The sequence below is a fragment of the Dromiciops gliroides genome, chromosome 2, assembly GCF_019393635.1.
Source record: "Dromiciops gliroides isolate mDroGli1 chromosome 2, mDroGli1.pri, whole genome shotgun sequence".
NCBI lineage: Eukaryota > Metazoa > Chordata > Mammalia > Microbiotheria > Microbiotheriidae > Dromiciops > Dromiciops gliroides.
Genome location: NC_057862.1, coordinates 438,069,612 through 438,092,901, shown reverse-complemented (window position 1 = coordinate 438,092,901; position 23,290 = coordinate 438,069,612). Strand labels below are relative to the sequence as shown.

Below are 23,290 nucleotides of genomic sequence, written 5' to 3'. Positions count from 1 at the left end.
TAAGGAAATCTTTAGATTATATATACCGGAAGATTTGGGAAGTTAGTTTTTTCTTACAGCATAGTCTTCTCTAATTGGACTTCCTGAATAACATCACAGCCTTCTCACCAGCCCTCTGAAGTCCCAGAGGGAACTGGTAAAGAAATACATTGAACTGGATCAGACATAGAGAGATAGTTTGGTATCAATGGAAACATTTTCATTACCATTGTGGAAGGAGCCCTTAAGATACTTCTGTAGTTGACAACTCACTCTACCAGATTGTGTTTTGTAACAGTAACCAAGATGCATCTCCTTATGCATTCTCTGTGGAAGGATTTTTGTGAACAAATATTTAATATTCTGAATCTTAGGAACCTTCAATTTCTATCTGAATTTCATTATTAACTCTTACTTCCTTCTTTGCTTTTATAATGCTTCCAAGTAGCAGCTACTCCATTCGTCATTCAATAAGTATGCCAGCTATGAGGTAATGTATAAATGGTCTCAATTACTTACCTAGGTGTTTGTGGAGAATATATACAGAGGGATTGGGGATACAGGAATAGAGACTTTTCTCTGATGCTTACCTTTAAAAATTGCTTGCCTTTTCACCTTTCCTCATAATTTTCAGTCTTCTTCATTTGCAGAACCCTCATCCAAGGACCAGTTTTCCTTAGCTCCCTAAAAGTTCAGGATGTAAAAAGACCTACCTTGGGTTGGCAAGGAAGAGCCTAGTTGTTGGGAATGAGGTTCTTAATGAAGTCTCTAGAGAAAATTATTTTCCTGTCAAACAGTGCTGCAATATTGTACCTCTGAAAGGACCCTAAGGAGCCCTAACTGACTGCCTAGTTTGTTAGGCTAATCAGGTAGTAGTCTTCCACACCGACAAGGTACTTCTTGTAGACATTTCCTTGTCTAGGTACTTGGCTTTCTACTAGAGAGGTCAGAACTGGCAACCCAAATATTTTGACTTCAGGTGGGACCAGAACAATTTATGTGGAACTGTTTTATTTAAGCCTGGATGGGGGAGGCCTGGGGAATATTTTTAAATCCCTATAGACTTAATCTTCTTATCTTTTCATCAAACTGTGTTTGTTTGGTAGTTTGATCAAACTGATGCTGGAGCTAAACTGTAAACTTTTCTTTATATTTTAAACTCTTTGTGGCCACTAGTAAAATCTGGTTTGGAATTGATATCCTGGATTTCCTGTAAGCCAGCCAGGTCATAGACACATTTGTATTGAAATGTTCCAGGGTGGAGTAGGTGACTTACTCATTTGAAGAAAATAGGATTGTGTAAATGAGGTCACATTGGAGCAATTTGCCTGGCCTGTTCTCTTTGCCTCTTCTCTTTTATCTTTTTCTTTACTCATTACCAGCAGCTGGGGTTTTTTAATTCATTTTTTTCTATTAATTTTTGTGGAAGAGGAAGAACCTACAGCTTTGAATTCCTATTGTCTTGATTATATTTAATAAGTTGGGACAGGAATACATACTTAGTATAAAGGAAAAACATACATGTTTGTAGCCTAACACCCTCTTGTCTGCCACTAAATTCAAACCACACTTATCAGCCCAAACTGCTAATTTTCCATCAGTTTCTTCAGGGTCACCTATATAGGATAATCTCCTTTTAAAGATTAGATTGTGTATTATAATTGTGAACTCCATCAAAGAAGCCTTTGTTTTATGGATCAATTGTAGTTTATAACTGCATTATACCTATCCTTGCATAAATGTGCTCAGTACCTACTATGTGCTGATCAGCACTGGGGATACAAAGATGAAGCAAAACTTAGTTCCTGTCCTCAAGGAATTTAGAATCTGGGGCGGGGGGTTGGGGGGGTCGGGAGTGGGGGTGGGAACGAGGCCCCCAGGGAAAAAACCTGTACATAGACAATTAAGATGAAAAGGAGAGCCAGAGTTTTAGGAGGAACTTATGAGATCACTTCTACATCTTAGCATATTGTTGTTGGGTGGAAAGCACATTGGAAGAAGTCACTGATGGTTCATTTTAGCAAATCTTGATTAAATGGCTGCCAAATATTGATTGCTATCCAAGGTACTGGAGACACAGAGTCAAAAATGAATTGCTTTTGCCCCAAAGTAGCCTACATTCTCCTGGAAGGAAAGGGGATGAAGGATACAACAGGTCTACAAAGTAAACAAGACGATACAAATTTTAAGATGGAGAGTACTAATAATTAGGGACACCAGAAAAGATCTTATGGAGTAGTTGGCACCTATGCTGAGCTTTGAAGGGATCTGAGGATAATTGGATACAGATAAGAAGGGAATGCATTCCAGACTTGAGGGATAAGTTGTGCAACATCACAGGGGTTCGAGATAATAGCAGCAGTGGAGGGTGCTGGCCAGATTGATAATGTTATATGTCTGTTTTTTGACCTTGGCTAATGTCAGGAGCCCAGGGAGATGTTCTTAATTGAGGCTTCTCTCCAGAGGCAGTTTTTCCAGGTGAAGGAGTATATTAGCTCCTTGATATTCCCTCTCTCTCTTTAAAGGAACTCTGCAACCTTCAAGTCTTTTGAAGATCGAGTTGGGACCATAAAGGTATTGGTACTTCTAACCTGCTATTTTCTGTGTGTGTGTGTGTGTGTGATTAAGTTAAGAACAGCCACTTAAGAGAAAAGTATAATCTAAAGAGAAGACTCAGGACCTATACTGAGCATGTTTTTTAAATATATCTATTTTTAAATTTTAATCTTTTTTTATTATAAATTTGTCAGCACAAATATTCCAATTATACATATAACAAGATTATATTTTAAACTTTGAACTTCTTATATGTACACTTTGTTGTTACATAGTATATTAAACTTAATGAATAGGAAAATTATCTTATGTCCCTTCTGAACTTATTTCCTTTTGAATTTGATTTATTGATTCTTTTTTTTCTCTCTTTCTGTTAATTCTCATTAACATCTTCCTCCCTTCCGCTTTTCCTCCAACATCTTCCTTTTAAGAAATGAGTATAATCAAGTAAAACCAATCAGCCCATTGGCCGTATTTGAAAATGTTCAGCTCATTTTGGCCCTTCTACAGTCTGCCTTCTCTCTATCAAGAGGTAGAAGAATGGCATATTTATTTATTAGTCTTTTTAAGTCAGGACTGGTCATTGCATTGACCAGAATTTGTAGAAAATACATCCACTTTAGACCCATTGCTCCTATACATTTTTTTCTTTGTCTCTTCTCCTTTGCAGTCCAAAGTTGTTGGTGGCCGGGAGAATGGCAGTGACAACCTTCCTTCACCAACCGGAAGCAGTGATAAACCTCTGCAGGATCATGCTCCTTTCTAGACCCCTTTGGAGATTTACGCTGCCACAGAATGAGTTTAAGAACCCTCTCAACTCATCACGAACAACTCTGCAGAAAAAAACAATATAATGATAATTCAAACCAGGAAATGGACAGAGTCCAGTTTTGAGAATTCATACCCATACATATATAGACACTTGCTGCTGGATTTGAGTAAAATAGAGAACAAAAAAGTTTTGTACACAGATATTTTACACTAAAGTTTATAGATGAAATGTATCACTGTGCTATTCTTCCTGGGGGGCGCATTTAAATGGACAGGACTTTCTCATTGGGTATAGAAGCCCAAGCATGAACTCCCATTTGGAAAACACTACAGCTTAGCTGAATGCCCAAATACATTTCTGTTTGGGAATGGAAAGAAGTATAATTATGAAACACACTTTTTGAAAATGTTTCTTTTCTCCCTTCCCTCAGTTTCTGAAAGCTCTTATAAGTAATCTAGAAAACTTTAACTAGCTCAGTTATTTTTCCCCCCAAAAAAAAAATAATTCTCAAGATGTGAAACTGTCCATTTTTCTGTGCCTTCCAGAAAGGAGACTAATTAGCAGCTGCCTGGTTATTACACTAATGCTCAAGCTTTAACAAAACAAAAATCTTTATTTTTTAAATGCAGTGGACTTTTCAAAAATCAAAATGAAGCAAAGCAGCTTTAGCCTCATATTAGGGAAATATTATCTTGGAACTCTGAAGCCGAAATGCAAGCCTTACATCACCTTATGCTTTACTTGTTTATAATCTTTTTATATAAAGAAATTGAGGGTTCTCAAGCTGGGTTTTGAGCACTGTGTGGTTTTGCATTTAACCCTCATGGCAGCATGCCTGTGCCAGTTTGTGTGTTTATTTAGCTCATTCCCTAACTTCATTTGAGTGTATGAAACTTGCTTCTCTGTTCTCTGAATTGCTGCAGCAGCTCCTAGCAGGTTCCTGCCTTTAGCTGATCAGCTCAAAGTTCTCTAGACAGCAAGGAATATCATAACCAGATGAGAGGCAAACCTCTATCTTAAGCAACTTTTAAGTGACAACATCTCATCCCCCTGTCCTACCGGCTATTCTACTTCTGGATAAGCCCAAATGATTGTACATTATTCATCAGTAAATCTGAACCTGCTATTGTTTACAGTAGATATAAAAGCAGATAATAGTCAATGAGAAGTAGGAATTGACCCTCCCCCAAGACAGGCTGGAGATGGATGGAAAGAGTTGATTCATATTAGCAGGAATCTGTCTTGGGATTTTGTTAAGTTCCTAATATCAATATTTTGTAGGAGCTCTGAGACTTTCCCCCCTGTTTTCATAATGATGTCATTTGGCATTATTTCTCATGGCAATTTTCCTGCCTAGTGTGAGGCATGATTTTGAGGGTGAAGTTTTGTGCCTTATTGGCTCTCAGCAGTGGGATTAAAATCTGTTTGCTTGTATACATATCAATAAAATCTCGCTGGCTGAAGGAATACTCCTTCCAGCCCAAGGTGACCCTATTGTGTTCAGCCTTAATGTTCTCCCTACTCTAAAGAAGCAAGTTCTGATATACCAGTATCTGTTTATCAATCCTAGGGGCTGCATTCCATGCGATGTTAGGAGGCAGATGCAGTAGGAAGCATACTGTGTAGTGTCCTTTTATCAGGCTTTATTATTTGTGACTGAAATTGTTAGGGAACAGTAAGGAGAAGGAAGATGAAGAGGTGGGAATTGTTCTTTCTTCTCCTTAAACTGGATATTGGGTATTTGTCAATAAATTATTCTTTTCAGGGTAAAAAAAACCAGCTTGTTTGATAGGTTGTTTTTTTTTTAATTGTTTTACAGGGGGCCATTTTAATTTCTGAACTTTTAGCAGAAATACTAATGATTGGAGCCCAACTTTTTGTGTGTTACTGTTTTTATGAAGGATAAAATCTTGCAGACTATACAGCTACAAATGTAACTGGGTTATTCCCTTGAAGATTCAGTGAATAGTTCTTAAATATGGTACTTTTAAGATATTAGTAATATTTTAATATTAACAATAATAGATGACATTTGTAGTTCTTTAACATTTGAAAAGTTCTCCATGTACTTACTTTATCAACTGAGTTCAGAAACAAATTGGACCCAAATTGATATGCCTTTATAACTTTCTCCTAATGTATAAGTTCATTCAAATGCAGGATGAATGGCCCAAAATAGTTTCTAGTATCAAGGAATAAGAATCAAAAAATTGCATAGTTGGAAGAGACTTAGGCAACCATCTAGTCCAATCAGTACCTGAAAAGGAACTCATAACTAGTAAGTGGTCATCCAACTTTTGTTTGCTAAGATTATCTTTAAAGGTTCCTTCCGGCTCTAAATCCCACGATTTTACAGTCCTGTAATCGCACATAGTTTCCACTAGATTGCTACTCCTCTGCTGCTTTCCCTTTTTGACTGGGACTGAAGATGGACATGTTAAAGGGAGGACCCAGAAGTCTTTTTCCTGAACAGCAGCTCCCAGAATCTCAGATTCTGAGTTGTAAAGGACCTCAGGAGATAGCTGACAAGTAGTTCTCCAACCTAAGCCTGAAGACCTCTAGGAAAGGTGGCCTCCACCATCTCTCAAGGCACTTTGTGGGAGCTCGAATAAGTTAGCAGCTTTTCTTGACATCAAGCCTAAATTTGCCTCTCTGCAAATTCTACCTACTGCTCTTAGTTCTGCCCTCTGGGGCAAAGTAGAACAATTTCTATTCTCCACGTATAACCCTTCAAATGTTTGGGGAAAAGCTGTCATATGCCCCCTCCCCAACTATTCTTTTCTCCCTGTCTTTTTTTTTTTTTAATTTTTCCTTCGGGGCAATGAGGGTTAAGTGACTTGCCCAGGGTCACACAGCTAGTAAGCATCAAGTGTCTGAGGCTGGATTTGAACTCAGGTCCTCCTGAATCCAGGACCTGTGCTTTATCCACTGAGCTACCTAGCTGCCCCCAGTCTTTTCTCCAATAAACTAAATATGGGTACTCCTTTAACAGATCTTCATATATCATAGATTCAAGGCCTTTTATCATTCTAGTTGCCCTCCTCTGGATATTTTCTAGCTAATAACAATTTTTTCCATATAAATATTTTATTTTTTCCAGTTACATGTAGAGATAGTTTTCAACATTTGTTTTTATAAGATTTCTTGTTTCAAATTTTTCTCCCTCCTCTCCCTTCCCCCCCTCCCCAAGACAGCAAGTAATCTGATATAGGTTATACATGTACAATCACATTAAACATTTCTGCATTAGTCATGTAATGAGAGAAGAATCAGAGCAAAAAGGAAAAATCTCAAAAAAGAAAAACAGCAACAAAAACAATAGAAATGGTATGGTTCAATCTGCATCCAGATTCTACGGTTATTTTTTTTTCTTCTGGATTTGGAGAGCATTTTCCATCATGAGTCCTTTGGAACTACCTTGGAACATTGTATTGCTGAGAAGAATTAAGTATCTCACAGTTGATCGACACACAATGTTGTTGATACTGTGTACAATGTTCTCCTGGTTCTGCTCATCTTACTCAGCATCAGTTGATGTAAGTCCTTCCAGGTTTCTCTGAAATCTGCCTGCTCATCATTTCTTATAGCACAATAGTATTCCATTACATTCATATACCACAACTTGTTCAGCCATTCCCCAATTGATGGGCAACCCCTCAATTTCCAATTCCTTGCCACAAGAAGAGCAGCTATAAATATTTTCGTCCATGTGAGTCCTTTTCCCTTTTTTATGATCTCTTTGGGAAAAAGACCTAATAGTGGTATTTCTGGGTCAAAGGGGCTAATAACATTTCTTAAACTGTGGTGCTCAGAACTGAACACAGTGCTCCAAAGAGGTTTGATGAAGGTAGATTACACCATCATTACTACTTCCTTATTCTTGAAAGCTAGGTCCTTAATGCAGCCCATTCCCATTTGCTTTTTTAGCTGCCACATCATACTGCTGAGTCCTGTTTAACCTTCAGTCCTGTAAAACCCTTAGCTCCTTTTCAGAATGTATCTATCCATGTTTCTCCCATTTTATACTTGTGAACCTGATTTTGGGTACCCAAGTGCAAGACTCTGCATTTATCACTACTGAATTTCATTTTATATTTAGTCCCATGCTCTGGCCTTCAAGATTCTTTTGGAGGCTGTCATCCACTATTCTGGCTATTCCTTCCAGCTTTGTATGATCCACAAATTTGACAAGTATATCATCCGTGCCTTTAAACAAATCATTGAGATAAATGTTAAATGGCATAGGGCCACCAGGCAGAAATCCCTGGGGTGCTCAGGATTCTATGATTCTGTAAAATGATGTAACTTTAGCTTTTTTTTGAGACCTCCTTTCAGTGACATTGAACCATTACCAACTATTCCTTAGAATTATTTGATTGCAATAATGTCTAATTCAGCTTTTCCACAAAATAGTATATATTTATTTTATTTTATTTTATTTATTTATTTTGGTGAGGCTATTGGGGTTAAATGATTTGCCCAGGGTCACACAGCTCATAAGTGTTAAGTGTCTGAGGTCAGATTTGAACTCAGGTACTCCTGAATCCAGGGCTGGTGCTCTATCCACTGCACCATCTAGCTGCCCAATAGTATATTAAAAATTTTACTAAAATCTATACAAACTATGCCCCAAACATACCCCTCATCTACTAGTTTAGTAATCCTAATTTCCTTTTAAAGGTGAGAATCGAGGGTGAAGTGAATAGCATGGTGGCAGAACACATAGAGATATGTGTTCTAAGCTACAAAGCTGAAGAGAACTGTATGGTATGTGTTTGACTAAGATGAAGGGAAAGGAACGAGCATTTGTTAAGACCTGCTATATGCCAAGCACTGTGCCAAGGACTTAATAAATATTTCGTTTGATCCTCACAACCACCCTGAAAAGTAGTCACTCATTATCCCCATTTTACAATTAAGTTGAAACTGTTTACACAGCTAGCAAGTGTCTGAGATTGGATTTAAACTTGGGTCTGCTTGATTACACTTTCTACATGCAAATCACTAAGCTAAGTGATTGAGCCACTACTAGAAAAGCATTCCCTGTTATCAAAGAACTAACATTCTAAGGGAGGAGTTTAATATATCAGGCTCAAAAATAAAGAGATCAAAAAACATGATATCTCTTTCCAATTACATGTAAAGATAGTATCTAACATTCACTTTTTGATTTTGGATTCCAAATTTTTCTCCCCCCTCCCCAAGATAGCAAGCAATCTGATATAGGTTATACATAAATAATCATATTAAACATTTCCACATTAGTCATGTTTTAAAAGAAGAATCAAGACAAAAGGAGAAAAAAAAACACAAAAAAGTGAAAATAGTATGCTTTGATTTGCATTCAGATGCCATAGTTTCTTCTCTGTATATGGACAGCATTTTTCATCATGAGTCTTGGAACTGTCTTGGATCACAGTATTGCTGAGAAGAGCTTAGTCTATCATAGCTGATCATCACACGGTGTTGCTGTTATTATGTACAATGTTCTTCTGGTTCTGCTCACTTCACTCAGCATCAGTTCATGTAAGTCTTTAGAGGAACATTTCTTTGCACAAAAGATAATAGCATGGGGCAGCTAGGTAGTACAGTGGATAATGCACTGGCCCTGGATTCAGAGGACCTGAGTTCAAATCCAGCCTCAGACACTTGACACTTACTAGCTATGTGACCTTGGGCAGGTCACTTAACCCTCATTGCCCTGCCAAAAAAAAAAAAAAATCCAAAAAGATAACTGCAGTAAAACAGTCTTCAAAAGGCAGCACTAGGATCTGCATCTATCTGTGAATGGATCTTAAAGCTACATCAACTGCCAAAGGGAAATGATGTAAACACCAGCTGGCTCAGTTGTATAAGATCCTTGCCTACATTTGCTGGAAGCATTATTTCCAAACAACCTGGTTAATGAAGTTTATAAATGAGATGATATGAGCAAAAACTCTGACTTCTTAGAATCACCGCTCTTGCTATTTAATACTTTGAACCTTTCCATATGGTTCTAGTAGTGTCCCAAATTACTTGGGACAAAACAAAAGAATTAAGTTTACTGACATAAAATAAATCTTACCTCTTTACTTTTTTTTTATTTGTTTTTTTTAGTGAGTCAGTTGGGGTTAAGTGACTTGCCCGGGGTCACACAGCTAGTAAGTGTTAAGTGTCTGAGGTCGGATTTGAACTCAGGTCCTCCTGACTCCAGGGCCGGTGCTCTATCCACTGGGCCACCTAGCTGTCCCAGATATTTACTTCTTAAATATGCCATATGTCCTTTTACCAAAATCACTTGTTCTATGCAACTGAGCATTTTCACAAGACTTTGATATTCTAATTCATTATCGAACCATACTTTTCTTATATTGGATATTAAACTTACCTTTGATAAACATTACCTTTTTCCAAGTCTAGCCTTGATTATAGCCCACAGGTTTTCAATGGGGTTTAAATCAAGGGAGTTCTCACACTACTAACACATGTTAATTCTATCTCTTGGATAAATTTCTTTTTTTTTTTGATAAATTTCTTAATATTTCGTGAAGTGTGGCATGATGCATGGTCTTTTTGCAGTGTTTGTAAATATTTGCAGTATTTTTGTCCATTAAGGAATTTCTGTAATTCTGGAACAATTCTGCTTTTCAGTATATCAATATATTTACAAGAATTCATCAATCTCTTACTAGGGAAACCAGGTCCAAAGGAAATAAAAATTTTCTAAACTTTTTTTTTTTTGGTGAATGTTATAGTCTGGTGATGATGGCCAAATCTTAGAGCCTCACCTGGACTTCTGATAGCTGTCTTGGAATAGCTCTGAATGAAAAAGGTTGAGTTGAGTCTTAGTAAAAATTATTTTACAGTCTTTAGTACACCAGTTTTTGTACTGCCTTTCCTATGACAAGCACTTTTTAAACTTCATATCAAACAATGGTTAGCTGTTTATTTTACTTAATAGTATTCTATCTTTCCCCCAATTATATGTAAAGATAGTTTTCAACATTCATCTTTATAAGATGTTGAGTTCCAAATTTTTCTACCTTCCTCCCTTTCCCCCTTCCCATGACAGCAAGCAATTTGATATAGGTTGTACAAGTACAATTGTGTTAAACAAATTTCCATAGTAGTCATGTTGTGCAAGAAGAATCAGAACAAAAGGGGGAAAACACAAGAAAGAACAAAAACAACAAAAAAATTGAAAATATTATGCTTTGATTTGCATTCAGACTCCATAGTTCTTTCTCTAGATATGGAGAGCATTTTCCATTATGAGTCCTTTGGAATTGTCTTGGATTATTGTATTGCTGAAAAGAGCTAAGTCTAACAGTTGATCATCAAACAATGTTGCTGTTACTGTGTACAATGTTCTCTTGGTTCTGCTCATTTCACTCAGCATCAGTTCATGTAAGTCCAGGTTTTTCTGAAATCTGCCTGCTCATCATTTCTTATAACACAATAGTATTCAATTACATTCATATACCACAACTTGTTCAGCCATTACTCAGTTGATGGGCATCCCCTCAATTTCCAATTCTTTGCCACCACAAAAAAGAGCTTCTATAGATATTTTTGTTCATGTATGTCCTTTCCCCTTTTTTATGATCTCTTTGGGACACAGACATAGTAGTGGTATTTCTTGATCAATGGATATTTTTTTATTCATAGCCTTCTGGGCTAGTTCCAAATTGTTTTCCAGAATGGTTGAATCAGTTCACAACTTCACCAACAATGTGTTAGTGTCCCACTTTTCCTTTATCATCTCCAACATTCACCATTTTCCTTTTCTGTCATATTAGCCAATCTGATAGGTGTGAGGTGGTACCTCAGTTATTTTGATTTGCATTTCTCTAATCAATAGTTATTTAGAGCATTTTTTCATATGATTTTAGAAAGCTTCAATTTCTTCATCTGAAAACTGCTTGTTCATGTCCTCTGACCATTTATCAATTAGGGAATGATTTGTATTCTTATAAATTTGTGTTTGTTTTTATATTGGTTTTGATGTTCTTCTAACTTCAAGAAGCTAATGTTACACTGTAGAAGAATCAATAACAATGCTTCCAGCTCCTTCTGAAGTTCTTGGCTTGTTTTCTGAGGAATAAGTAGGTGGTTTTGCAGCAAGTGTCAGTTTATTGGTGTTTTTGGTTTTTAACCAAACTTTCTTTAGTGCAACTGATCCTGTTTAATTGTGGCCTTGAAAGACTTGACTTCCCTTTACCAGCAATCACTAATATTTTTTCAGTAACTGAATTGTTCTCTTAAGTTACAATTTTTACACATGTCATCAGCATAATATCCATTCTTTATTGGGGGGGGGCAGGATGAGGGTTAAATGACTTGCCTAAGGTCAAGTATCAAATGTCTGAGGCTGGATTTGAGCCCAGGTCTTCCTGAATCCAGGGCCACATAGCTGCCCCCATAATATCCATTTTTAAAAACCACAGAATTAATTTGACAAAAGAGGGCAATCAAACATATTTGGCATCTTTGGCCAGTAACCAGAAGACTAAAGGTAGAGAATCCAGTTCACTCTGGTTTCATTTGGTCAAGGTCAGGCCTGAGTCAACATAGTATTAGTAGAAGCAATGGGATGAACATTATTTGTCCCAAGTAATTTGCAAACTGCTGCTTTTTTTCATTGGAATAATAATAATAATAAACTTAAATGTAGTTGCTCTGATGGTGAAATTGGGCTTGCTGGGGTGACCAGGTCCAGAAGTCATATTAGTAGATGCCAAATAATGTATAAAGAATGTATGGGATAAACCCAAAGACTCCAGCTTCTGGGATAGGAACTCAGTATTTGACAAAAACTGCTGGGAAAACTGGAAGATAGTATGGCAGAAATTAGGCATAGACCAACATCTTACACCTTATACTAAAATAAGGTCAAAATGGATACATGATTTAGACATAAGAGGTGATACCATAGGTAAATTAGGAGAGAAAGGAATAGTGTACCTATCAGATCTTTGGAAAGGAAAACAGTTTTTGACCAAACAAGAGATAGAGTATATTATAAAATGCAAAATGGATGATTTTGATTATATCAAATTAAAAAATTTTTGTACAAACAGAAGCAATGCATCCAAAATTGGAAGGGAGGCAGAAAGCTGGGAAACAATTTTTGAGGCCAGTGCTTCTGATAAAGGCCTCATCTCTAAAATATATAGGGAATTAAATCAAATTTATAAGAATCCAAGTCATTCCCCAATTGAGAAATGGTCAAAGGATATGAACAGGCAGTTTTCTGATGAAGAAACCAAAGCTATCTATTCCCATATGAAAAAATGCTCTAAATCACTATTGATTAGAGAGATGCAAATTAAAACAACTCTGAGGTACCACCTGACACCTATCAGATTGGCTAAAATGACAAAAAAGGAAGATAATAAATGTTGGAGAAGCTGTGGGAAAATTGGAACACTAATGCATTGTTGGTGGAGCTGTGAACTGATCCAACCATTCTGGAGAGCAATTTGGAATTATGCCCAAAGGGCGATAAAGCTGTGCATACCCTTTGACCCAGCAATTCCACTTTTAGGTCTTTTGCCCAAAGAAATCATGGAAGGGGGAAAGGGACGCACATGTACAAAAATATTTATAGCTGCTCTTTACGTGGTAGCAAGGAATTGGAAGTTGAGGGGGTGCCCATCAATTGGGGAATGGCTGGACAAGTTGTGGTATATGAATACAATGGAATACTATTGTGCTGTAAGAAATGATGAGCAGGAAGAGTTCAGAGAAACCTGGAGGGTCTTGTGTGGGCTGATGATAAGTGAGATGAGCAGAACCAGAAGAACATTGTACACAGTATCATCAAAATTGAGTGTTGATCTACTGTGATGGACTATATTCTTCTCACCAATGCAATGGTACAGAAGAGTTCCAGGGAACTCATGATAGAAGAGGATCTCCAAATCCAAGAAAAAAAAAAAAAAGAACTGTGGAGTATAGATGCTGATTGAACCATACTATTTCTTTTGTTTTTGGTGCTGTTTTTTTTTTCTATTTTGAGGTTTTGCATCACTGCTCTGATTTTTTCTCTTGTAACAGGATTAATGCAGAAATAGGATTAATGTTATTATGTGTATATATATGTGTGTGTATATATATATCTATATGTATATGTATATAGATATATAGATATAACCTATATCAGATTACCTGCTGTCTAGGGGAGGGGGGAGGGAGGGAGAAAAATCTGAAATTGTAAAGCTTGTATAAACAAAAGTTGAGAACTATCTTTACATGTAACGGAAATAAAATACCTTATACACACACACACACACACACATACACACACACACAAAGAATGTATGGGGCAGCTAGGTGGTGCAATAGATAAAGCACTGGCCCTGGATTCAGGAGGACCTGAGTTCAAATCTGGCCTCAGATACTTGACTTACTAGCTGTGTGACCCTGGGCAAGTCACTTAACCCTCATCGCCCCACGAAAGAAAGAAAGAAAGAAAGAAGGAAAGAAAGAAAGAAAGAAAGAAAGAAAGAAAGAAAGAAAGAAAGAAAGAAAGAAAGAAAGAAAGAAAGAAAGAAAGAAAGAAAGAAAGAAAGGAAGAAAGATTTTTTAAAAAAAAGTATGAAGTTTATTCCCAATTAGGGTATATAAACACATTCTAAGAATGTGCTTGTACAAGCAAAGGGAGAAAAGTGCTTCAATAGCCCAAAAGTGGGTAAGTTACAGGGCAATTTGCTGAGGTATTTACATCTAACTTTAAAATTTACAGTAATAGTTGAAAGTTGGCGGAGTTGTCAGCTTCTGACTTCTTTCTGAGGATACCAAATTATTACCTCTATAACTGCAAATTCCAAGGTCTGTCCTTCCAACCCTTAAACACCATACTACAATTTCAACTCTAAGTAAGATTAACCTTATCTATTATTAGGGATTTAGAACTCATCCAGTTTAATCCTTCCATTCTACAGATTGAGGAAACTGAGAAAGGTTAAATGACTTTCCACTCATCCTTGACATGCACTTCCCTTATTTCCACCTGATGAAATAATCTTAAAGGCCTAGTTCACATAACATATGTACAAAACCCCAATCTGAAAGTATTCACTCTGAATTTTCTTGGGAGCACTTACTTGGCTCTTTCCTCTTCCCCACATAGTTTACTTTGCATTAATTATACTTATTCTAGGGGGGCAGGGATTGTTTTTCATCCTTTCTGTCATGGGGAGAATGGGGTAGGGGGTTTGGGGTCCTTAGGAATTCCTCTTTAAAGAATTACACCGGGGCAGCTAGGTGGCGCAGTGGATAGAGCACTGGCCCCGGAGTCAGTAGTACCTGAGTTCAAATCCGGCCTCAGACACTTAACACTTACTAGCCGTGTGACCCTGGGCAAGTCACTTAAGCCCAATTGCCTCGCTAAAAAAAAAAAAAAAAGAATTACACCCCCAGCACACAAAAGCAATTAGAATAAGATGGTAGTTTATTTAGGGGCTGAGGAACGGGAAGGGAAACCATGAAAGAAGTCCTTGGATTTCTCATGGGGCGAAAGGCATGGCACAGAGAGAGTGGCTCTGAGATACCAATCTCCTCCAGCAGGAGACAGGCAGGTACTTTTATAGAGGAATGATGGGGGTGACCATCTGTGGAAAGTTACCTAAGTGAGGGAGGACCATCCCCCACTGGTGGTGGCTGGGGGAATTCCGTGAGGGGTGGCTTTGGATCTCTCAAGCCATCTCTCTCTCCTCAGGACACAAAGGAAGCAGCCACATCCAAACTTATCTCCCCAGGGTTGAGGGAGAGTAGAATGAAGGGTGGAGGTCCCTAATCTAGCTCAGTCTGATCTGGTTCCACTTATCTCTTTAGGTGTGTCTGTCCTTTGGTTTAGTTTCTCAAGAAGGTTCTTTGATGTGCCCCAGAGAATTTCTGGGGTGCTATGGGCCCATAAGACATAGACCCTTGAAAGGTGTTTAATAAAAGTCTAATGAATTAAATGGCTCAAGGACACGGAGAAAGTAAAAGCCGTCTCTAAATATTCAAGATCACAAGGGTTGCCATTTGGTCACTTCATAAGCTTTATTCCCAGAGGCAAAAACCTGTCCTACAGTTTGGAGAAGCATGGCAGGTAGGTTACAGCCTCACTCTTAGCTCTGACATTTAGTAGCTGTGACCTCTGCCAAGTCTCAACTCAGTTTCCTCACTTGTAAAACGATGCTACACTTCCCCCTCGCCCCTCTCCCCAATCCCTACCCCGGGGCTGTCGGGAGGAAAAGAGCCTTGGAAACCTTTAGAAATGTTATTGCTATTCAGATCTATTTAGTGGGTCTCTGCTGCTTGGAGCGTCCACGGCACACACGCCCTGGGTCTCCTCGGGTGGAAACCTGCCTCTGGCTTCGTCCCAACAGCTGCTCGGCGGGGAGCCGGAGAGGCCAGGGCCACAGGGCAAACCCGAGGACGCAGACCCAAGGCTAAAGACGTTAGCCTGACGTCCACGTGGAAGAAGCTGCCGCGATCCCGCCCAAAAGCGTCCGCCTTCGCCCCACTTCTGCCCGGGGCCATAAACTGCCCGATGACCCGCCCCCGGTGCAGGCTGGTGGCAACCAGTTTACGGTCAGATGTGTAAAGACTCGTTTCTTCCTCCGAGAAACTAGGAGGTTGAGGGAAGACAGAAAGGTGGTTCGCTGCCGGTTTGGGAAGGGAGATCTCCCTTGGGACGCTCAAACGCGCGCCCCGCCCCCTTTCCCACGCCCAGCAAAACTCCTTTCGGCGTGCGCGCGCCCACTCCGAGCCGGGTTTCTCCGTCTCTTTTCCTCCTCCCAGAGTGCCGCCGCGCGCTCTCGAGCGCGGGGGGGTTGGGGAGGGGTCTTTGGGGACGCGCACGCAGGGCGGCGTGTTGCGTGAACGCGCGCGACTCCTCTTCCTCCGGCCCGTCACCCCGCCCCCTTCACCCCTACCTCTACCGCCGCTGCCGCTCCCGCGCCCTCTGCCGCCGCCCAGGTCTCACGGAGGAGCGGTCACCGACTGTGGAGACGGTGCGGTCCAGGCCCAGCACCGGGTGCGGAGCCGGAGGCACACACGGACTAGCCGAGCCGAGCCGGCCGGCCAGCTGTAGCCGGGGCAGGTAAGCGTCTAAGGAGAGAGGCCGGGCCAGGCCTCTTGTTTCTGGCGCCAGCGTCGGCGCCCAGGCCCGGCTTCTCCCTCTCCTTCACACGTAGCCCGCCAGCCTTGGGGCCTCGGAAGGCCAAGATGGAGCCACGGGCGGCGGGGGTGGGGAGAAGAGATGGTGCCGCAGCGTCGCCGCCGCCGCCACAGGAGAGGGGGAAGGGCGGGGAGCCGAGGTAGCTGAGGCCGGAGGGCCCTAGGGAGTGGAGACCCCCACTATGGGGGGAGGGCCAGAGGAGAGGATTCCGGCGGAGCCCCGGGCGGGCTTGGGAACCCCGGCCGGGAGGAAAGTAAACCGGTACAGGCACTAAGCGGAGCTCCCGGTTGAGGGTACAGGGACCCACTCGGGGATACGTGGAAATGGGGAACCTGAGACTGGAGAAACTGGGGGAGGGGACGTCGCGCCGACGAGTGGGGGGAGGGGACGAATGGGGGGCGGAGAAACCGGAGGGGAAGCTGGGAGGGGATGAGCTACTTGAACTAGAGAAGTGAGTGGAGAGGGAATTAGGGTGGGTGGGAGAAACGGGGAGGAGGGAGGGACCTTGAGCGGGGAGGGTCCGAAAGAAGAGGCAGGGTGGTGGGCACATTTGGAGAAATGGGGTTAGAGGAAGTAATGGAAGAGGGGCATGGCAATGGGGGCATGAAGAGAACCTGTGGAACCTTATGGGGAAAAAGTGTCAGCCTTCTAGGGACATATCTGCTGTGAAATTAGTGACAGGCCTGAGCAATAGAAGACAGAGTTATAGGCCTTGGGAAGACTTGATTAATGATGGAGGAAGGTGATTTCTTGGATTTGGTCACTCATTGGTATTGTGTCGATGTTTTCTTAGGTTTTGGGTATAGAGATTGGGGAGGTATTTTCCCTAGGGAATTTGGATGCTACGACTTTTTAACCAAAAGGAATGTCGTTCTGCTATCCACTTTAATACTAGGCCCCTATAACATTTGTATGCATTTTTTTTTTCTAATTGGGAATGGGGGGGGGGAGGATGCCAAGGCCATTTTAGTTTCGTCTATAGAGTACATTTCTTGAAAAATTACAAGCTCTGGACAGTACAGATGCTTTGACTTGCCTAATTCTAATGTTTTGTTGTTTTAAGAGTTTGGGGAACTGGAGTTAGAGAAGAGAGAATACTTGTAATACGTTAAGAAGTATCTTTTCCAGTTTTCAGATGGAGGAGTTTTGGTTTTGGTTTTTCATTCCAACAGTATGCCTCAAAACAAAATAGCAACTGAAAGAATTGATATACTGAAACTGAAAAAATTTGTCCTTTTTAAAAAAATAATTTTTCATCAGATATATTGGCAGAAGTATTTGAGCTTGTTCTCCCAGAAAAAGTGAGAGTAATGAATGCTCTAACCACGTTGTAAAATTGAAAAAGAATTAGACCACTTTTGGGGTTTGATAAAACACCAGTTTACATATATAATGTAGATTGTGATTTAAGGGAGCCTTGTGGCAGGCAGCCTGGCTCTGTGAATATAGCTGACCTCTGAGCCTGAGAGACTCTGTTTATAGTTAAGCTTCTGAACCATCTAGATGTGTCAAGTCACACTTAACTTCTCAATGCCCTGGGCAACTCTCTAAAACTGTAATTGCTTGTACCAGTGAAATCACAGGTCTATTCCCTTCCTATCCCTGCCATTATGTTGTAACATTGTTTGGTGTCTTTTAAAAGAATTTATAGTCTTTAGTGTTGGAAATTCATTCTCTCAATTAAACATGTAATAACTTTCTAAGTCAATTTTAAAATGTAAGAGTTTTTAGTGATTCAGAATATTATATCCAAACTTGTGAAGATTATGTAGTTTTGACAGTATGTGGGAGCTCCTTCCACCAACCCTTCTATGACTACATCTTTCTATTCCATAATATGTCTAAATCTAATCATGGCAGGGTCTGTATTAGAACCATATTATTTTCATCAAGATTGTTCGTTATTTTGAGGACTACCAGGTGTTCATTGGAGCCAAAATTTGATTAAATAAATGGAGGGAGGCAGTTCTTGTTAAGAAATGACCAGGGTCAAATCTCATTAGCCACATAAGAAAGGAAAGGCATGAAATGTCAGTCCCAAAAAGGAAATTAGAAGTAAATGTTTCTTTTTTTTTTTTTTCGTTTTCATTTTCATGTTAAGTGATTTTGTTGGTCCTTAAACTTGAGCTGCTGATTAGATATTTTGACCAGCAAAAGCATAGCATTTTCGGTGTTCTGTTAGATTTCTTAGGTATCTCAGTAGTCACAGAATTTGTCCATTATCATGTTGTATTTATATTTTTCATGGAGGTAGAAAAATTTTACCCCTTATAGAAGGCTAATTGAAATTAGGTTAGTTTGTGTTAATTACTTTGCTGGTTTCTTTTTATATATTAAGTTGAATTTCAGGCACATGTGATCTTTCACCTGAAAGATAGAAATAAGAAACCTTAACTTCAAAATTTGTGGAACTGTTTTAAATTAGTGTATATAGAAGAGTGGATTTCTCATTAATGGATTCACTATTGTCTTTCATCTCTGTTAGTACTCTGGGAGATGGGGAAGAATGGTGTAGCAGTATGGGATTAGGTTCCAAACTAAGCTGAAAGTCTAGGAGAGCCGATTATGTCTGACCTTCCGTGTGGGTATGAGTCTTCAGCTGATAGAAAGGACATATCTATTTACTTGAAGTCTCATCATTGTCATCACTGCTGTAATCAACAATGAATGACAAGACAGGACTATCAACAAGAGCTCTAAAGCACAACCAGTCCACCAGCCTAATAAGGATGCAAACTGCAATATAGTACTATTGAACTTTATGACAGGAGAGCTTCCAGATAACTCCTTTATGGTAAGTTTTAAGTGGGGCAATAGCAGGTAGAATTTCTGGAAGAACACTATTAAGACTTGATGAAGAAAAACTTCAAGCCATACACTGTAGGTATTGGCCTGTGGGAAGCAATAACTACAGAATAATCAATTTAAACAACAGAGATGGGATAGAGTGGAGTGTTCAAAAAACCCCACCAAAAATATTTGCTAATTCCTTATTTGTACACAGTCCCATGCTAGATACTGTCCAGAGTAAGCTAATCATTCCTTTTCTTGCTTTCAAAAGCATTCTTCAGCCTATGGGATGAGAAGAGAGCCACCCACAAACAACAACAGATTCCTCAGATGTATCCAATGTTGAAAGAGATAGTGGGTCAAGAATCACATTTTTGTTGTCACACTATGAGAAAAAGTCAAAATACTAGAATCCTTGTCTTTGAGTACAAAGAACATGGACAAAATCATTGGCAACAATGTAGTGGCAAGTTGGTAGTTTCAGTGGAGTATTTTGGAAATCTATCTGGTTCCCTTTTTGTTCCTGTTTTATAAAAATATTCTGGAAGGAATTCCTAAATATTATAGATAATTATAAAGAAGACAGTTCTTTAGCATAGTTCTCTTCAGGGGAGGTTCAAAGCATATTAACATTTGTGGAAAAACTTTAAGGAATGATGTTTATAATTATAAACACAGGGCTATGGGAGGTATTCTGTTGATAGTTTCTCAAAATCCTTATTAGATGACATTTTGAACCCTGGAATACTACAAAGCCATTTCTATAAAATTCACAATAATGCAAAGAGCTTGGACTAACCATCCACACTGAAAAGAACAGAGTGGATGAAAAATATTTATTGTCCAAATTGTAGTGTGCAACATTCCATTCAGTCTCAGTGTACAAAGTAAAAGATTTGTCTCTTAGAGAAATGCTGCAGCTGGATTATGAGCTGGGCTTAGAATTGAGCAGGAGGAGAAGGAGGAAACTAGGTCGGGTTTGGGAAATGTGTAGTGCTTTCAGTAATCCCACTGCTTTCTCTTGATCCATCTGTGTAACAGTCTTCTAATGATATATAGTTATAAACACTGGGAAATAGTGATCTCAAAATAATAAAAATTGATAGAAAAATGCATTATAAGCTTAAGCAGGTTGTAGAATGTTACCAGTCATGGATTGGACTGTGGTAAAGTGTAAAAGATTGAGGAGGGACAGCTAGGTGGTACAGTGGATAAAGCACTGGCCTTGGATTCAGAAGGACCTGAGTCCAAATCTGGCCTCAGATACTTGATACTTACTAGCTGTGTGACCCTGGGCAAGTCACTTAAACCTTATTGCCCTAAAAAAAATAAATAAAAGATATTGAGGATTTGTATGTCTGAGGAAAGAGGTGTGACAGCCATGTATTGAGAATGAAACAAATGGTTGAACAGTTTGAATGATAGATCTGTACCCTTTATATATTAACATAAGGTAAACCTGGAACATGTTGAGTATATCCTCTGTGAAGGATTTATAGCAAAACACTAACAAAAAAGCACAGAGTTCAAGAACTCTTAGAGGTGTTAGGAGAGCTAGAGACAGTAGCCATGCCAATAAAATTATAACTTTTTCAAAATGAAGTGAGTGGAAAGTGTATGGGCCTTAAGACTGTATTGTAGCCATTGAATGAATTTGAACTCCATAATGGTTAGTTCCTGTTGAAATTCACTTTGAGGAAGTAATGCAGAAATTTTGACTTCCTAGTTAGGAAGTTTATTTTTGTGTTTTAAAAAAAATAAATGTTTTTATATAAAGCTTTGAATTCCAAAATTTAACCCTCTTTCCCTCCCTCCTCTCCCCTCTTCCTGAGGTGGTAAATAATCAGATGTAGGTTATACATGTGCAATTATGTAAAACATTACCATATTAGTCATTTTGTATAAGAAAACTGGCATAAAAGAAAAAAAATGAAAGAAAGTGAAAAATAGCTTGTTTCAGTCCATGTTCACTCAATATCTGTTCTTTCTTTGGAGGTGGATAGTATGCTTGCTTGATCATTAGTCCTTTGGGATTGTCTTGGATCATTGTATTGCCACAGTTCTTCATCAAACAAAATGGCTGTCACTGTACATAATGTTCTCTTGGTTCTTCTCACTTCACTATACATCAGTTCATACAAGTCTTTCCTGGTCTTTCTGAAATCATCCTGCTTGTCATTTCTTATACCACAGTATTATTCCATCACCATCATAATACCAAAGCTTGTTTATCCATTCCCCAATTTATGAACATTCCTTTGATTTCCAATTCTTAGCCACTGCAAAAAGAGCTGCTATAAATATTTTCGTACAAACAGGTCATTTTCTCTTTTGGGGGATGTGTTTGGGATATAAACCTAGCAGTGGTATTGCTGGATCAAAAGGTAAAGCACAGCTTTGTAACCCTTTTGGCATAGTTCCAAATCACTCTCCAGGATGGTTGGATCAGTTCACAGGTCCACCAGCAGTGCATTAGTGTTCCAGTTTTCCCACATCCAATATTTTTCTTTTTTTGTTTGATTTGCCACTCTAATAGGTTTGAGGTGATACCTCAGAGTTGTTTTACTTTGCATTTCTCTGATCAATAGTGAGCTAGAGCATTTTTTCATATGATTATAGATAGCTTTGATTTCTTTGTCTGAAAACTGCCTGTTCATATCCCTTGACCATTTATCAATTGGGGAATGACTTGTATTTTTAGAAATTTGACTCAGTTCTTCATATATTTGAGAAATGAGGCCTTTATCAGAGATACTTGTTTTTAAAATTTTTTCCCATTTTTCTGCTTTCCTTATAATCTTGTTTACATTAGTTTTGTTTGTGTAAAAGCTTTTTAATTTTATATAATCAAAATTATCTGTTTTACATATGTGGTCCTAAATTCTTCCCCTGTACTCCTGTCCATAAATCTGTCCATTGCATAAATATGCAATGGGAACAAGTTAGAGGCATTCCCAATAAGATTAGGGGTGCAACAAGGATGCCCATTATCAGCACTGTTGTTCAGTATCGTACTAGAAATGTTAGCCTTATCAATAACAGAAAAAAAAATGGAAGGAATTAGAATAGGCAAGGAAGAAACAAAACTATCACTCTTTGCAGATGATATGATCGTATACTTAGAGAATCCTAAGAAGTCAACTAAAGGGGCAGCTAGGTGGCACAGTGGATAAAGCACTGGCCCTGGATGCAGGAGGACCTGAGTTCAGATCCAGCCTCAGACACTTGACACTAGCTGTGTGATCCTGGGCAAGTCACTTAACCCTCATTGCCCCGCCAAAAACAAAACAATAAAAGAAATCAACTAAAAAACTACTTGAGGGGCGGCTAGGTGGCGCAGTGGATAAAGCACTGGCCCTGGAGTCAGGAGTACCTGAGTTCAAATCCGGCCTCAGACACTTAACACTTACTAGCTGTGTGACCCTGGGCAAGTCACTTAACCCCAATTGCCTCACTAAAAAAAAAAAAACTACTTGAAACAATTAACAACTTTAGCAAAGTTGCAGGATATAAAATAAGCCCACATAAATCATCAGCATTTCTATATATAATCCATAAAATCCAGTAAGAGATAGAGAAATTCCATTTAAAATAACTGTAGACAATGTGTAAAATACTTGGGAATCTACCTGCCAAGGCAACCCCAAGAATTATATGAACACAATTATAAAACACTTCACGCAAGTAAAAGCAGATCTAAACAAATGGAAAAATATAAAAATTGCTCACGGGTAGGCTGTGCTGATATAACAAAATGACAATTCAATTCTACCTAAATGAATTTACTTATGCAATGCCATACCAAACTACCAAAAATTACTTCATAGAGGGGCAGCTAGGTGGTGCAGTGGATAGAGCACCGGCCCTGGAGTCAGGAGGACCTGAGTTCAAATTCAGCCTCAGACACTTAACACTTACTTAACTGTGTGACCCTGGGCAAGTCACTTAACCCCAATTGCCTCACACACAAAAACCCACAAAAAAACAGCAGTCATCAAAACTGTTTGGTATTGGCTAAGAAACAGAGTGGTAGGTAGATA

General features: G+C 39.2%; 2 protein-coding genes across 6 annotated transcripts in view; both read left to right on the top strand.

Moving 5' to 3' along the window:
• Nucleotides 1-5,083, top strand: part of TPD52L2 (TPD52 like 2) — a 31,007-nt gene extending 25,924 nt beyond the window's left edge. For 2 of the 4 annotated variants that reach the window (XM_043983089.1, XM_043983088.1), the window contains 3 exons: nucleotides 428-469; nucleotides 2,505-2,553; nucleotides 3,206-5,083. In XM_043983089.1, the coding sequence (XP_043839024.1) occupies nucleotides 428-469; nucleotides 2,505-2,553; nucleotides 3,206-3,301 (187 nt within the window). In that variant the 3' untranslated portion in view covers nucleotides 3,302-5,083. The remainder of the gene's footprint in view (nucleotides 1-427; nucleotides 470-2,504; nucleotides 2,554-3,205) is intronic. The other 2 variants (XM_043983091.1, XM_043983090.1) reach the window with 1 other exon arrangement.
• Nucleotides 5,084-16,130: 11,047 nt separating this feature from the next.
• DNAJC5 (DnaJ heat shock protein family (Hsp40) member C5) overlaps nucleotides 16,131-23,290 on the top strand; it is a 40,388-nt gene continuing 33,228 nt past the window's right edge. Inside the window, exon 1 of one of the 2 annotated variants that reach the window (XR_006354661.1) lies at nucleotides 16,131-16,382. The gene's annotated coding sequence lies outside the window, so the exon portion shown is untranslated. The remainder of the gene's footprint in view (nucleotides 16,383-23,290) is intronic. The other variant, XM_043980932.1, reaches the window with a different exon arrangement.